At 37.0% G+C, this 14,367-nt stretch overlaps 1 protein-coding gene across 7 annotated transcripts in view; it reads left to right on the plus strand.

The window, feature by feature from the left end:
- Positions 1-5,967, plus strand: part of mapk10 (mitogen-activated protein kinase 10) — a 76,257-nt gene extending 70,290 nt beyond the window's left edge. For 5 of the 7 annotated variants that reach the window (XM_067375280.1, XM_067375272.1, XM_067375273.1 and 2 more), the window contains one exon: positions 3,981-5,967. In XM_067375280.1, the coding sequence (XP_067231381.1) occupies positions 3,981-4,123 (143 nt within the window). In that variant the 3' untranslated portion in view covers positions 4,124-5,967. Of the gene's footprint in view, positions 1-3,975 lie in introns of all 7 variants that reach the window. The other 2 variants (XM_067375279.1, XM_067375278.1) reach the window with 2 other exon arrangements.
- Positions 5,968-14,367: the final 8,400 nt, after the last annotated feature.

Raw genomic sequence — 14,367 nt, forward strand, 5'->3', positions numbered from 1 at the left:
TAAGTGAGATCAGAGCGATGTAGCTGAAAGTCTATTTTTCCACCCAAACAGTCACTGAAATCGCATGTTTGGGATATACATGTCATGATGCTGTTTACTGTGATGGGCGCTAGTACATTGTAAAAAAAAAAATATTTTCATTATTTATCTCTTTTTTTCTTTTGTCAAATCAACTTAGATAGATAATGAATGTGGTTCAGATGACATAATATTTTGAGTTTCTGTTGATTAAACCTATCGCCTTCATTGTATTAATTCAAATTTTTAATTTCAATGAACTCAAAATTTTAAGGCAACCAGGTAACTTATTTTTTTAAGTTAAACCAACAATTCTTTTTTACAGTGTATGAATTGTGGGTAAAGAAAAACCTGGTCAATCTAAAAAGAGGAGTTGAAAGGCAGAACTTTTTGAGATCGAGATATGCAGAAAACCAGTGAAGACAATCTGTACACTGAAAAAAAGTGTGCTTAATTTACATGATTTAATAGTGTACATTGGTCCCACATGAATCAATTAAATTATACAAATATAATTTGGTAATGTAACTTCAACATGATGAAATTAAGTAATTTTTAAATGACCCAATTAAAGGTGATACAGAGGATGTTTTCGACAACTGAGAAACCTAAGACTATTAGTGAGTTTTTGAAATAAGCGCATGCGTAAGAACAGCCCCCCTCCTTCACAGCTCATTTCGAGGGAACACCTCCCAAAACTCGTGCACGAATATGAAGCACCAGTCCACAGCCTAAGCAAATGCCCCTCTCTTCTCTACAATGGTAACCCAGTGAAATTTAAAACATTCTAATAATTGCAATATAAGTGAACACTGAACACTATTAAACACTATCAAGCATCCCCAGTTTTCATCTTACTGCAAAACATAAATAACATCAAATTTTTAAACATTTTCTCTCTTTATCCAGCCATATTCAATGCATGCTGGGAACTAACAAGCACCGCCCATTTTCAGTTAATGGAACAAAATTCATTCATGTAATAACAACACAAATGGATTAAGTAAACTTCAATACTTGTGTTGCTTTAGCTCATTTTAATTAAGTAAATTGATAAAGCAGCAAAAATAATATTTTTCAGTGTGTTACGTGTGTGTCGCCTGTGAGCAAGAGCAATAAGTTGCTGGCTGCAGTTCACTTAATGGACACCAGTGTTGCTAATAACAAGGGTTTCTGAATTCTACATACAGCCCCTTTAAGGCCCCGATCTTTTGCCGCTCAGATTGCACTCGCAACACGCGAATACACTGCAGGCTTACTCTCGCTCAAATCCAAGGTAAATCATCATCACTATCATCAGTGTTGCCAATTGCTTTCAGTTGAAAGTAGCTAAAACTAGTCAATTTTGACTGTTTTGAAGTAAACTGGCAGTGAAAGCCCCTTCAAACAGATGAAATGAGTCAGAGAAGAGCTCCGTGTGAAAGAAGGTGGAGCCTCAGCGTACACCGCCTACTATGTTATCGCCATGGACCAATGGTAGTGCGAAGGTGTTTAGCAGCTGGAGCGAACTTTTCCTGAGAGTTCGCTTTGTCAAGCCAAAATATTTGAAATATTACTACATTTTGAAATAAATAAAAAATGAAAACAGATATTTTAAAATGTAATAATATTTCAGTATTTCTGTTTTTGCTGTATTTCTGATTTTAAAGAAATGCAGCCTTGTTGAACAGAGAATTATGGGCAATGTAAGGAGGTTTTCCCCCATCTTCTATAGTGTTTGTGGAAAAATTCTTGTTTGCCTGTGCCGTAAGGCTCACTGATGCTCTCAGTGTGATGTGACATGTAACTAGCTATCACATTTTGCTGGTCTGGCACAATTCTAGAGCGAAAGAGAGAGAGGCTGAAAGAGAGACAGTAACCATAAAGCTGACAGCAATAAAAAACCCTTTCTGAGCCAATGTCACCCACCCTCTTCATTTTTTCTTCTCATTTTAAAGGGTAGCTTCTGCTTTCATCATTTATCATATTGCCATTATTTTTTCACCTTAACCACTGGTTCCAGCTTTACTCTGCAGTCACGCTTCAAAATTGCATGTTTGAAATGTTAATCTCAAATGAGGATGTGGGCAGTGTGGTATAAAGTTATTATAAATCATGTTCACAGCACTGAATTGGCATTAAAGAGCTGCCTTCTATTAAAATGAAAGATGTAGCCCGTCAATCAAGTAAATTAGCTTGTAATTTTATCGTAGAAAGCCGTTTAAGGGGTTATTTGCATTTGATTTTTATCAAAAAGCAATCTTCTTGCCTGTTATTGGAATGGGCAGAGCTTCTGTGCTGAAACAGATTTGGTGAAGGATTCAAGGATTTCTGGGTTGTGGATTTATAGGGCAGCCAGTGCAACTCTCAGACCTGATGATGAAAAATAGGGACAATTTGTCCTTTTTGCAGGAGCCTGTATTTATTTCTTCTTGTAGAGCGTTAGCGCCACCTAGTGGCATAACTCATATTTCATTTTTTTTACATTCATTGCATGTAGAAAGATTGTGTAACTAGTGATTTACTCATGTTTGGGATATGAACCTAACTAATGCTTCACAGTTTCTGCCACATAATTAATATTATAATCATGTAGCTGTCTACTTTATGATATATATATATATTAGAATATTTAGAATGACTAAGTACATTAAATTAAATTATTTAATTAAATTATTTTCATACATTTAGTTTAGAGTAACATACACACATATACATTTTAGAATACATTTAATACACTTAAAAAGAATTTAAGTTACCTTATATAAAAACTTTTACTACAGAGTAATATACAGAGAGAGAGGTGTGTGTATTATTTATATATATATATATTCTTTAATAATTAAATTAAAGGGTTAATTCACCCAGAAATTCTGTCATTTATTACTTGCCTTCATGCCGTTCCACACCTGTAAGACCTTCGTTAATCTTCAGAACACGAATTAAGATATTTTAGTTGAAATCCGATGGCTCCGTGAGGCCTGCATAACCAGCAATGACATTCCCTCTCTAAAGATCCATAAAGGTACTAAAAACTTATTTAAATCAGTTCATGTGAGTACAGTGGTTCAATATTAATATTATAAAGTGATGAGGATATTTTTGGTGCGCCAAAAAACCCCAAAAATAACGACTTATTTAGTGATGGCCGATTTCAAAACACTGCTTCAGGAAGCTTCGGAATGTTATGAATCAGCGTATCGTGATTCGGATCGCGTGTCAAACCGCCAAACTGCTGAAATCATGTGACTTTGGTGCTCCGAACAGCAGATTCGACACAAAAGATTCATTATGCTCCGAAGCTTCCTGAAGCAGTGTTTTGAAATCGGCCATCACTATATAAATCATCTTGAGAGAGGAAGTATCATTGCTCCCTATGCAGGCCTCACTGAACCATCAGATTTCAACTAAAATATCTTAATTTGTGTTCCGAAGATGAACGAAGGTCTTACGGGTGTGGAACGACATGAGGGTGAGTAATAAATGACATTATTTTCATTTTTGGGTGAACTAACCCTTTAAATATTTTAAATAAAATCTTTTAATACATGTAGTTTAGAGTCATATTTAATAGAGAGAGAGAGAGATGTGTATATATGTGCGTGTCTCTACTCTAATTTTTGGTATAAAAAGACAAAGTAAATATTTATATATCTTAAGAAAATAATATAGTAAAAAATAAAGTAAAAATAGTCTATAGTCACATTCTGTTCTTAGGGTTCAGGATGGTCATCTGTTAGCATTTGTACAAAAAATGTGGCTCAACATCCTACAATATCACCTCAGAGCCGACTCAGTCCATGGACTCCACCCTTAAAGACCCCACTTTCATCCCTGTGGGTTATTTGTACACGTTTTGTTGTTATTGTACTTTTTGATATTTGATCTTCTGCTTGTAGTATCTATTAGCCCTGTAGAGGGCACTGTGGCTGCTCTACTTTTTTCGTTGTAACCGTTTTTCCCCGTTACTTCCCTTAGCGCAGGTGCAGCCATGAACAGCAGCGAGAGCCTCCCCCCCTCCTCCTCCGTCAACGACATCTCCTCCATGTCCACCGACCAGACCTTGGCCTCCGATACCGACAGCAGCCTGGAGACCTCCGCCGGACCGCTGGGGTGCTGCAGGTGACTAACCGCCTGCCTGCGCAACCCCATGTTCTTCAGAAGGTGAACGGCCACCGCGACCCCGACCGAGTACAAATCCACAAACCTCTGAAAAAAATGTAATTAACGAAATAAAAAAATTAGTTAATATATGCGTAAAATAATGAGTAAATGATGACAAAGTATGCATTTTCATTCAAAGAAACGTCTGAATATGTATATTAATGAATCTTCACTAGTTGCTTTGCTTTTAATCCCCTCATATGGCATCCAAAAAAAAAAAAACGAGACGTCAAAAAAAGAAAAGAGAAAAAAAAGGTCCTAATCGGGCATCTCTGTAAAGTGTACATTGACTGGCTGATATCTATTACCTTGCGATTTTCTGTGCTTCAGTCGATGTGGCAGGGTGGGCTTTTATTTTTAAGAGCACTGTACTATATTCGATCAGATGATTTTATTTTGCTTGTGCCGAAACTCCCAACTGGTTTCGGATGGGCAGGTGTGTCTGTGTGCGACTCCTCGTAAGGTAAAATACTAATATGTACAATGGCGCCCCCTATCTTTTGTATATATGTAATTGTGTACAGTTGTGAGGTGTTCTCAGAGTGGGACTGACGGCCAGTAGAGGGAGTATTTGCACACCTTGCCACATTACAGCTAATCACCCGTTTCCCTTTGCCTGTAGTCTTGCATGGTCAGAGAAAAAAGTAATTAAGCTAATTATAACATATACAAATATAGATAACTGTGTTTATATAACATTTAAGGAGCTAACGGTGAATGTGGGCGTATCTGTCACTCGACAGGAATTGAGGCTGCTTTAAAGGAAGCCATTGGGGGGTACAAGCACGGTTGCTGTCATTTTCCGACTTTCAACAGCCCTTCCTTCGTGTTTGTGAAACTCGCCCTCTCTGCGACAGCCTTGCATGCTTCAACTTCACCTTTGAAAGGTGTGTGTCTAACTAAGTCGAGAGCATGCACCTCATCTTCACTTTTTGTTCCTTGTTCACATCCACGCAAAGTAAATCTCATCTCGAAACTCATATTTTTGTGTTGTCTGAAGGGAATCAACGTGCTTACTACCTAAATTTCACAGCTGGAGTTTATTATTAAACCTGTTTATTGTCGGATTTGGGAAGTGCCTTTGAAATAATGCAGTTTCCTCCTCAAAAACACGAGTACAGTAAACGCGACGGCTCTGGTAGAGGTGTTCCAGGTGATGTCGGATGTGTCAGGTCTGTTTACCCAATCCCACAATCCCCTATTCATATAGATTTAGAGATCTGGCTCTTGTATCCAAGTGTGATTTAAAGTCACTATATGTTAAAGAAAAAAAAAGGCACCTGGACAAAAATCTGTTATAAGCCCCAGATCTGAGAACTACAGTGGCCTCAAACAGTATTTGGGCATTTACATCACACTAAAAGTCAGTTCTCCTCAAGTTTACACAGATGTAGTTCATCACATTAAACTATGAACATGTTCCACTAACGTTTGACACCCCAAAGTGTTAATTTTTACATATTAGGTTGATCTTTGTTTGGAAAAAAAAAAAAAAATGCCACTAATATTTTGTTACATGCATTTTTTATGTCTAAAATGTTCATATACGCTTAGGGGCCACTGTTTGTTCCAATGTAACCCTCACCCCCCTCCTCACATTTAATTGTTCCATTTTTAAAAAGACGATTAATGTAGTTTAAATTTTCAAACACACATGGCTGATGTTTTTAGTACTACTAGGTAAAGTTTAGCTTCATTGAATATACATTATGAAGTACACAGTAAATTGAACATATAATATTTAAGTTGTACGGTTTTGTTTTGTACCTGTATTTGTCCAATTTGATCCGTGTACTAAACATTTTAATAAAGGGATGAAATACACATGATTTTTTGGTTTGTTTATGTAACAAAGCTCTCATTTTCTAACTCATTCTCACTCAGAAACACTCTTTTTGTGGATAAAATTTAATTATTATTAATTAGCCTAAGTTATTTGTATTTTTAATAACACATTTATATGGCATTGCATGTTAATGTTTATCTGATTCTGCTTAGAGGTACACTATGTATATATTTTGACTGTCTAGCGGTTAAAAAACAAAACCATGCATTTTTGCAGAAAAAAAAAAATATATTATTTTGGTTGTGCTTCGGCTCTGCGTGACTGTGCGGATGAATATGGTTATCATACTGCTCTCAAAACATTCACTACTATATAGAGATATAACCAGTTTAGATTGAAAGGATCTTAAGCTGAAGAAGTTACTGTAGCCATACCCATGAATAGACAAGAACTTCCTTAAAAAATAATATCCAGCACAGCGCCATAACAACCCATAATAAAATGACCCTTCAAAATACAATGAACTCTGTTAGAGAGCTACAAATGGCAATTTATCTGTTCAATAACATACCTTACTCACCTTTAGAGTAATAAAAACACCATCTCCATGTCTTGTTTACAACATTTCAAAGACATTTACAACCATCTCAGAGAAGCCAAACCAATGTTAATTCGTTTTATAACGAGCTCTCTGTCCAAAGATTATAGATATAGAAAGACAGTTCACTACTTATGAATGGGAGAAACTACAACGCGCAATATGGCGGAACACGTCCCGCTTTCTAAGTAAAAGAGCCAATCGCTGATTGATAAAGTCATTGCGTCACTGCAACTGCCTTAGAAGCTCCAGTTCCCATAGAAACCCTAGACTCACGTTAGAACTGCACATGCGCATTGGCTAGTCTGGCCGGGAAAAGAAGGTTTTTAACGCTATTTAAGCGTAAGTAGGACATTTCATGTCAGATTTTGTTGCTGATTTGAAATATATTGTTTGACTTCGCCCAGCAGTTTTTTTTTAATTAATTTATTTATTTTTTAAGATTTCTGGATTTCCCCTATTCAAATAGATAGGACTTGGTCTTGAATGCCCGAAATAGCTGGCGGGAGGCGTTGCAAATATGGCCGCCGAGTGAACAGACTTTCCTTGAAAAGGACTTTGCTCAGTCGCGTTCTCTTTTTGCCAACAGACTCTCTGTTCGGGTTTGGTGTTTTTTTAAACGGGTGATTCAACGCAGGTTGAAGACTTATGCTCCGTGTCAAACTTTCACTCTCGTTGTGAAAACTAACACTCACGCGTCAATGTAGAGCAACTTTTCTCTTATTTACCGTTATGGCGAGACAAGAACGGGCGAGTAACATACTTGTATGTACGAAAAAACCCCGCGAAAACCATCCTGTCAGGTCTAAAATATAAACAACTATAATAGGCTTACTGTGGTGAATCAGGGTACGACAAAAACACATTATATTATTATAAATTAACTACATTTTGTTAATTTTGAACAAAAAAGTTTCATAGTGTACCTCTAAGTACATGCTGAAGTTTGTTTATCAGTTAACAAATTGTGTTCAATTGAATTTTTGTTTTATGACAATCACATGCATTTATCACCCCTAACATCAAATATTGACCCTATAAGTGTGATTATATATTCTAGCCTTCTGACACTTTTAGAGCTGAATATATGAATTAAGTTCAAACATAAAACTTCAGAATGTTGATAAAAAAAAAAAAAAATCCTATTTTATTTGCATAATCATTATTATAAGTTTCCCAACCTAATCAGACATTTTCGACATAACAATCAACATCAAAAAACCTTATATGGTACAAAGTAATAGGCTATATCATCTCTAGAGGACAGAGAGGGGTTCTGGGAGGTCTCCAGTCTCTGCAAAATAATTCAATATGGCTGCTGATGATTTTACAACAGGGTGGACACTACATACAGTAGCTTTTGTATTTCAGTAGTTAGAATTCAATATTACTTGTAAACCGTTGCGTTGTGTTTCCAATTTGTTGATTACATTTCATTTTAGAATAGACGGACAACAATGTGGTGTGGCATCTTGCATTTTATACAGGTTATTTTTCGACGAAAGGACCCTCATATCTGTTGGGTCGCGCACAGGGTTAATTCATAGTCTCAGTTATCCATTTTGAACTTCGCATCACTTAAACCAGTTGTTATCACTTAAACTCAGCTCAAAGCGTTAACGTGATATATCAACTCAAATTCTAAGGTTTCCTCGTAAAAGAGGTTCAGCCCAGGAGTCTGCATTTCTCCCATGGTGCTTCAAATAAAAAAACTTTGGGATTGATTTCTCAGAATGGCTTTTGAGTAAAGTAGGTGTCAACATTGAATGTTTGTACTTTTCACAATGTTATAATGCTGCTTCTGAAACCATTATAAACCTGCGAGAGCGGTGATATACGCGGGATGCCACTACTGTTGCATTGTGGGTAAAGTACTGAGTGTTAAAGCTGCGGGTGTGGTGTAAGTGCTGTATTGTAGAGTTTGACTTTGTCTCGTAACAGTGGCGGTGCAGTTTGTGAGCCGGGAACGAACGAATGGAAATGATGTAATTTAACAATGTGCTATTATGATGTCATCATTTAAACTCAAACTGATTGGTCGAGATGGTGGCCTTAACAGAATTGTAAAATATCCCCAGGTTTTGTTTTTTAAGGTTTTGATTGTATCTGTTATTTAGTCCAGTTTAAACCCTGTTCATTATGCAGTCTTGTATGTTCATCAGATGAATGCATGTTCACGAGAAACAGCTCAGCAGCTCCAGTGTACACTTCTGTCATGTTATGTTTGAAATCAAGGTATATTTAATGTAATATTTTAGTATGAAGTTTCATAACAATCTGCACAACAATGTACAGTTGATGAATCTGTGTCACTGCAATCAAAGGAAACACTCTGAGCAATACAGACCACTACATCCTGAACCATTGACCTGTTTTCCTCTTTTTTCCTCCCTTCACTTTCCTTCTTCCTTACGTTTAGTTCCAGTCCTTCCTTCCCATATTCTTTTTTCCTTATTTCCTTTTTCTTCATTCACTTTCCTTCTTTGTTGCCTTTCCTTTCCATCCTTGCTTTTTTCCCTTCTTCTTCTTTCCTTAGTTCTTTATTGTTTACTTTCATCACTTGCCTTTGTCCCCCCATCTGTTTCCTTTCCATCCTTCCTTTCTTCCTGTTTACCTTTCTTCCTTCCCTTATTCTTTTTCTCTTTTAACTTCTTCCTTTACTTCTATTTGCTTTTTCTTTCCATTAATCTTGTTTCTTTTCCTATTTTCCTATTTTTTCCATGTCTTTTCCTTTATTTTTCAATTTCACTTTCTTTCTTTCATCCTGTTTGTCTCCTTCCTTACTTACTTCCTTATTCCTTTTTTTCTGTCTTCATTTGTCTTCCTTAACTTTTAATTCCTTCCTTGCTTCCTTCCTTCAATTTTATTAATTCATTCCTTCCTTCCTTCCTTCCTTCCTTCCTTCCTTCCTTCCTTCCTTCCTTCCTTCCTTCCTTCCTTCCTTCCTTCCTTCCTTCCTTCCTTCCTTCCTTCCTTCACTTTTATTAATTCCTTCCCTTTCCTTCCTTCCTTGTTTCACTTTTATTCCTTCCTTCCTTTGTCCTTCCTTCACTTTATTTCATTCACTTTCCTTCCTTTCTTTCTTCAAACCTATTTCCTTCCTTCCTTCCTTCCTTCCTTCCTTCCTTCCTTCCTTCCTTCCTTCCTTCCTTCCTTCCTTCCTTCCTTCCTTCCTTCCTTCACTTTTATTCCTTCATTCCTTTGTCATTCCCTCACTTTATTTCCTTCCTTCCTTCCTTCCTTCCTTCCTTCCTTCCTTCCTTCCTTCCTTCCTTCCTTCCTTCCTTCCTTCCTTCCTTCCTTCCTTCCTTCCTTCCTTCCTTCCCTCCATCCATCACTTTACTTTCTTGCTTTTTGTTTCCTTTCCATTCATTTCTTTGTTTACATTCCTTTTTTTTTTGCCTTTTTCCTTTCCTTGTTTCTCCTTACATCTTCCTTCTTTCTTCCTTTTTTCCCTTTCTGTCCTCTCTATCTTTTTCCATCTTCATTTTGTTTTCCCCTCTTTTTCATTCTTCCCTTATTTTTTTCTCCTTCGTTCCTTCTTTCTAAGGTTATTCAGTATCAGCGATCACAGTAGTGCAATAACTAAACTCTTTAATTGTGGATGAACAATGAATTGTTTTTCTAATCATGAATTCACACTGTGTACTAGTTAATGTTACGAGTCTCATGGTGACATTCAACTCAATCAAGTCTTTATGGTTTCATTTTGACTCAGATGGTATTTTTAAGCCTCTTTCTCTCTCCATCTATCTCTTTCTGTGCTGTCAGTGAGCCATTCTGTTGAGAGTTTAAGATGGAGGCTGTGGTTCTTTACGCAGTGCTTTCTGACATCTAACGCCATTTTCACACCTGCTCCAGGCTGTTGTTCAAATCAAATGATTCTACAAATGCAAGATAAGATGAGATGGTTTGGGGAGAAAAAAATTAAAAATAAAAACTAAAGATTTAAACAGCACTATGAATTGCTGTTAGCACCCGACATTTTAAAGGTACTGTGTATGTAATATAAATATCTGTATGTGACTGAAAATAAACTCCTTTGACCTTGAAATGAATTGTCATCGGTTCTTGAATTTGCATGCCTCATTGGTATTTTAATTTAAGCTAGACAAAGACATAGTGACTGGTACCTATTTATATGGGTTGTTGACAACATTTCAGGTAAAAAATTAAAGGTATGAGTGTGATTATTGAGAGAGAGAGAGAGAGAGAGAGAGAGTATGTGTTCAGAATGTGGGGTTAAAAAAAAGAAAGTGAGGAAGAAAGCAAGTTTTGGTTTTCAAATCCAACGAAGGACTGAGAGAAAGACTTCTTTTGTTCTTTTGGGTTTGGGTTTTCTTTTTACTGTTTTCTGAGAATCCAGTGAGCCAGTTCTTTAAGGAGAGCTGACTTTCTATTAGGGTCATTTTTGAGATTTGGCCCTTCTCAAAGCCGGCCTTGGAGATTCCTCAATTTAGGACACTCCTGAATATAAATTAGTCCTTCAACACACATAGAGGCTTCACCATAATATCTGCCTATTTTAATACCTTACCAATGTATGTTACTTCTCACATCCCATATGAGCAAACCAGGGAGTTTATAACATGGCACAAGCTCAGGTTTCCATAGGGTTCCTGTAGTCATGGAAAACCCAGAAATATCAGACACTTTTCAAAACTTTTTCATGAGACCTTGTAATTAGTTAGAAAGGTTGAAAATTGTGAGTTGGGCTGTATATTAAAGTTATAATTTTGCACCCCCATTTGTACCAAACCAAGACATGTGTCATTAAAATATGTTGTGAGTGTTTTTAATTTGTTTTCCAGGAATGAAAGTCGTGGAGTTTCTCTAATCCACAAATATTTCTTCAGATAGACATGTGCCACAGTGATGTCCAATTCATAAGCAAATTGAACTTTTGAGTTCATACTTTTCAAGGACTCTGTAAATCTGGCTCAAAAATCTTTCAAAATGATTCATTACTGGGTTTTTTTTTAATCATTTTCCGGTATTCAAAAATGACTGGAAAGGCCATGGAAATTCTTTTTTACCAAAAGTGTGGGATCTCTGGACCGTTTCAAGCTAAACATTTCAAAAAATGATTTAATGTTTTGAATGATAAAATAATTCAGCTTGAACACCTGTGTGAACTTCAGTTGAACTGTCTTCATCCACTATAAATCACCTTGACACCCAGATGATTTAAAAGTGACTGAAAAAAATGAAAAGTGAAATTCATTTTGATTAAAAACTTGCGGCATTTTGCATGGTTTGCATGTTTTGGCTCATATAGAACTCATACTTGAGGCCCAAACTGAGAAAAAAATATGCATTTTGGTGCAGTTGCTGGTATTTATGTGTCCAAAAAAGATGTCATTCTGATAATGTAATTTAAATCAGTGAGATCTTTATAACAGTATAGCAGACTACGTAAAATGCATATAAATATCAGTCACTCTATATCTTCCAATAATATATTTAAAAGCTTAGTTTTATGATAAAAGCTCTGTTGTGGGGGGCAAAACATATAATGCAATGCAATGATGATTGAGAGATGAACAATAAATGCTCATCAAAAGCCTGATGTATATATTTGATACTTACATTTTAACATTTTTTTTTTTTTTCTACAAAAATGATGTATGGATAATCAGCTGCTTCAGTCAGGTGTCCATCTTGAAATACTACTAACAATATAAAAGTTATTCTTATGTTTACTTTATAAAAATCATTAAAGATTTGAGACAACAGAAGGTATGATTGTGTACAACAGCAACGTTTTGATCATGTTGCTCATATAGAGGCCTTAGAAAGTAGTAGACTTTATAGGGTTAATGGTGTTTACGTGTGTGAGGGCCACTGTACAGTTTTATTCAACTCTCTCTCTCACACACACACACTTGACTGGAACATATTTATCATCTCAATAGCTCTGTTACCTACAGTGGACTTCCATCTCACTTTGTTCAGTTCTATAAAATGGAACAAAACCTGAATCGCCAACAAAAGCCGATCCCTGCATGAGAAGCACTCTATTATCTGTGCTTCTCTCCAGCTTCCAGAGGTTTGTATTCTTCAGATCAAGCTTGGCGTGAAAATATTCCTGGATCCCGTTCCTTTCTGTCGTCTGTAGCTCAGAATGGAATTTGCGGGCTGCGTTTACTTTGTCCGGCTGCTTTAAGCCTATTATCCAGGGAAGAAAGGTGTGGAGTGTGTGAGCCAGATTCCCTCTGTGTGCTGCTGGTGTGGGGATGGAGACCACAGGCCCCCTGATGTGTCTTCTAATAGGTTCAGGGTGAAATACATTATGGGATCTTTAAATTCAAGCAGACCCTTACTGGTAAAAATGACAAGGATGTTAATCCCCAGAGTGCACCGGAGCAGAGTTACAGGTCTGTGGCAAAGTTAAAGAATTAGTTAAAGGGGCTATATGTAAGAGTTTTCATGTAATAATCACTTTTTTATTGCCAACGTGTGAACAGCTTTTAAAGAAATGTTAAAAAATAAGACCTTCCCCAACATCCTAGGATGTCTGTGAAAGCCTGTAGACCAGGGGTGCCCACTCCTGTTCCTGGAGATCAACCTACCTACAGAGTTTAAGGTATTTTCATGCGAAATTTGTTATACAACTTTAGTCTCAGAATTTTCTTAGAGCTACAACTTGTAACACGTGACCACTACAGATTTAATTTGAAGTTAGGAGAAACGTAGAAGTCCGAATCTGAGGATGTGAACATCTACAAGTACAGTGTCATGTGTCGTCATCTTATTTACGGTAATTACGTCATGGCGTGAACGCAGGATCGGATCTGACCTTGATCAAACAAACCTGTCTAAGTGCTCCTGAAGATCTTAATTAGCTGGTTCAGTTGTGTTTGATCGGAGTTTGAGCTGCAGGAGGAAGGCAGATCTCCAGGAAAAGGATCGGGCACCTCTGCTGATTTTTATGTTAAGGGACATTTTTGCTGGGAAAATCTAAAGAATGACATGTTTGCGCTTCTCTTCCATTCTATGGCATAAAATTAATGTTTATGTTCAGGATAATGCCAAAATAACTATTTTGTACTGTAATGTTAATGTGTCGTGCAAAGAAAATGGAATCTATATAGTCTACAGTTTCAATATACTTTATAATCAAACTATCAACAGTGTGATGCGCGCTTAGGACTGCACATGCTCATTGGTTGGTCCAGCCTGAAAAATGCATTTTTTTTGTCATTATTTGAGCATTTAGAAACCAAATCGGACAGTTATTGTCAGATTTTCTTGGTGATTTTAAATATAAAATGTAATCATAAGCTTGCAAAGAGATAGGAGCTGTACTTGCATGACTGAAATAGCTGTCCGAGAGGCGCTTCAAAGATGGCAGCTAGGTGAAATGCCTTGCCTTAAAGGTGATAAAGAGGATCTTTTCGTCGACTGAGAAAACAAATTAAGCGTTAGTTCAGGCAGGCCTTGTAGTCAAGCTCCGCTATCAGCTGATTCTCAAATTCCAACCCCACCCATATCAGCTGATCCAATTTCTATGGACTCCATTGGCAACTCTAAAATAAGGCGCATTACTTAAACGCAGCTTCCGTCTCTCTGCTTGCTTGGCTGCTTCCACTGCATGCTGCTTACAACCCACCTCCTCCCCAGCTCCTCCTTAAACTTGTGTGTAACTTAATCAGTGTCATTCTGTTGTCATTGATGCCTGCTCTGTTCTCAATAGGGGGATTTTCTGCTGCTCTCCCAGTTAAAAAATGGGAGGTTGTCCCCAGAAGCTGCTGCTGTTCCCGGTCTTGGCTTTCATGGAGCTCATGAAAGGACGGGGAATTTAGAACAGATTCATACCACC

The sequence above is a fragment of the Chanodichthys erythropterus genome, chromosome 22 (assembly GCF_024489055.1).
Source record: "Chanodichthys erythropterus isolate Z2021 chromosome 22, ASM2448905v1, whole genome shotgun sequence".
Taxonomy (NCBI): domain Eukaryota; kingdom Metazoa; phylum Chordata; class Actinopteri; order Cypriniformes; family Xenocyprididae; genus Chanodichthys; species Chanodichthys erythropterus.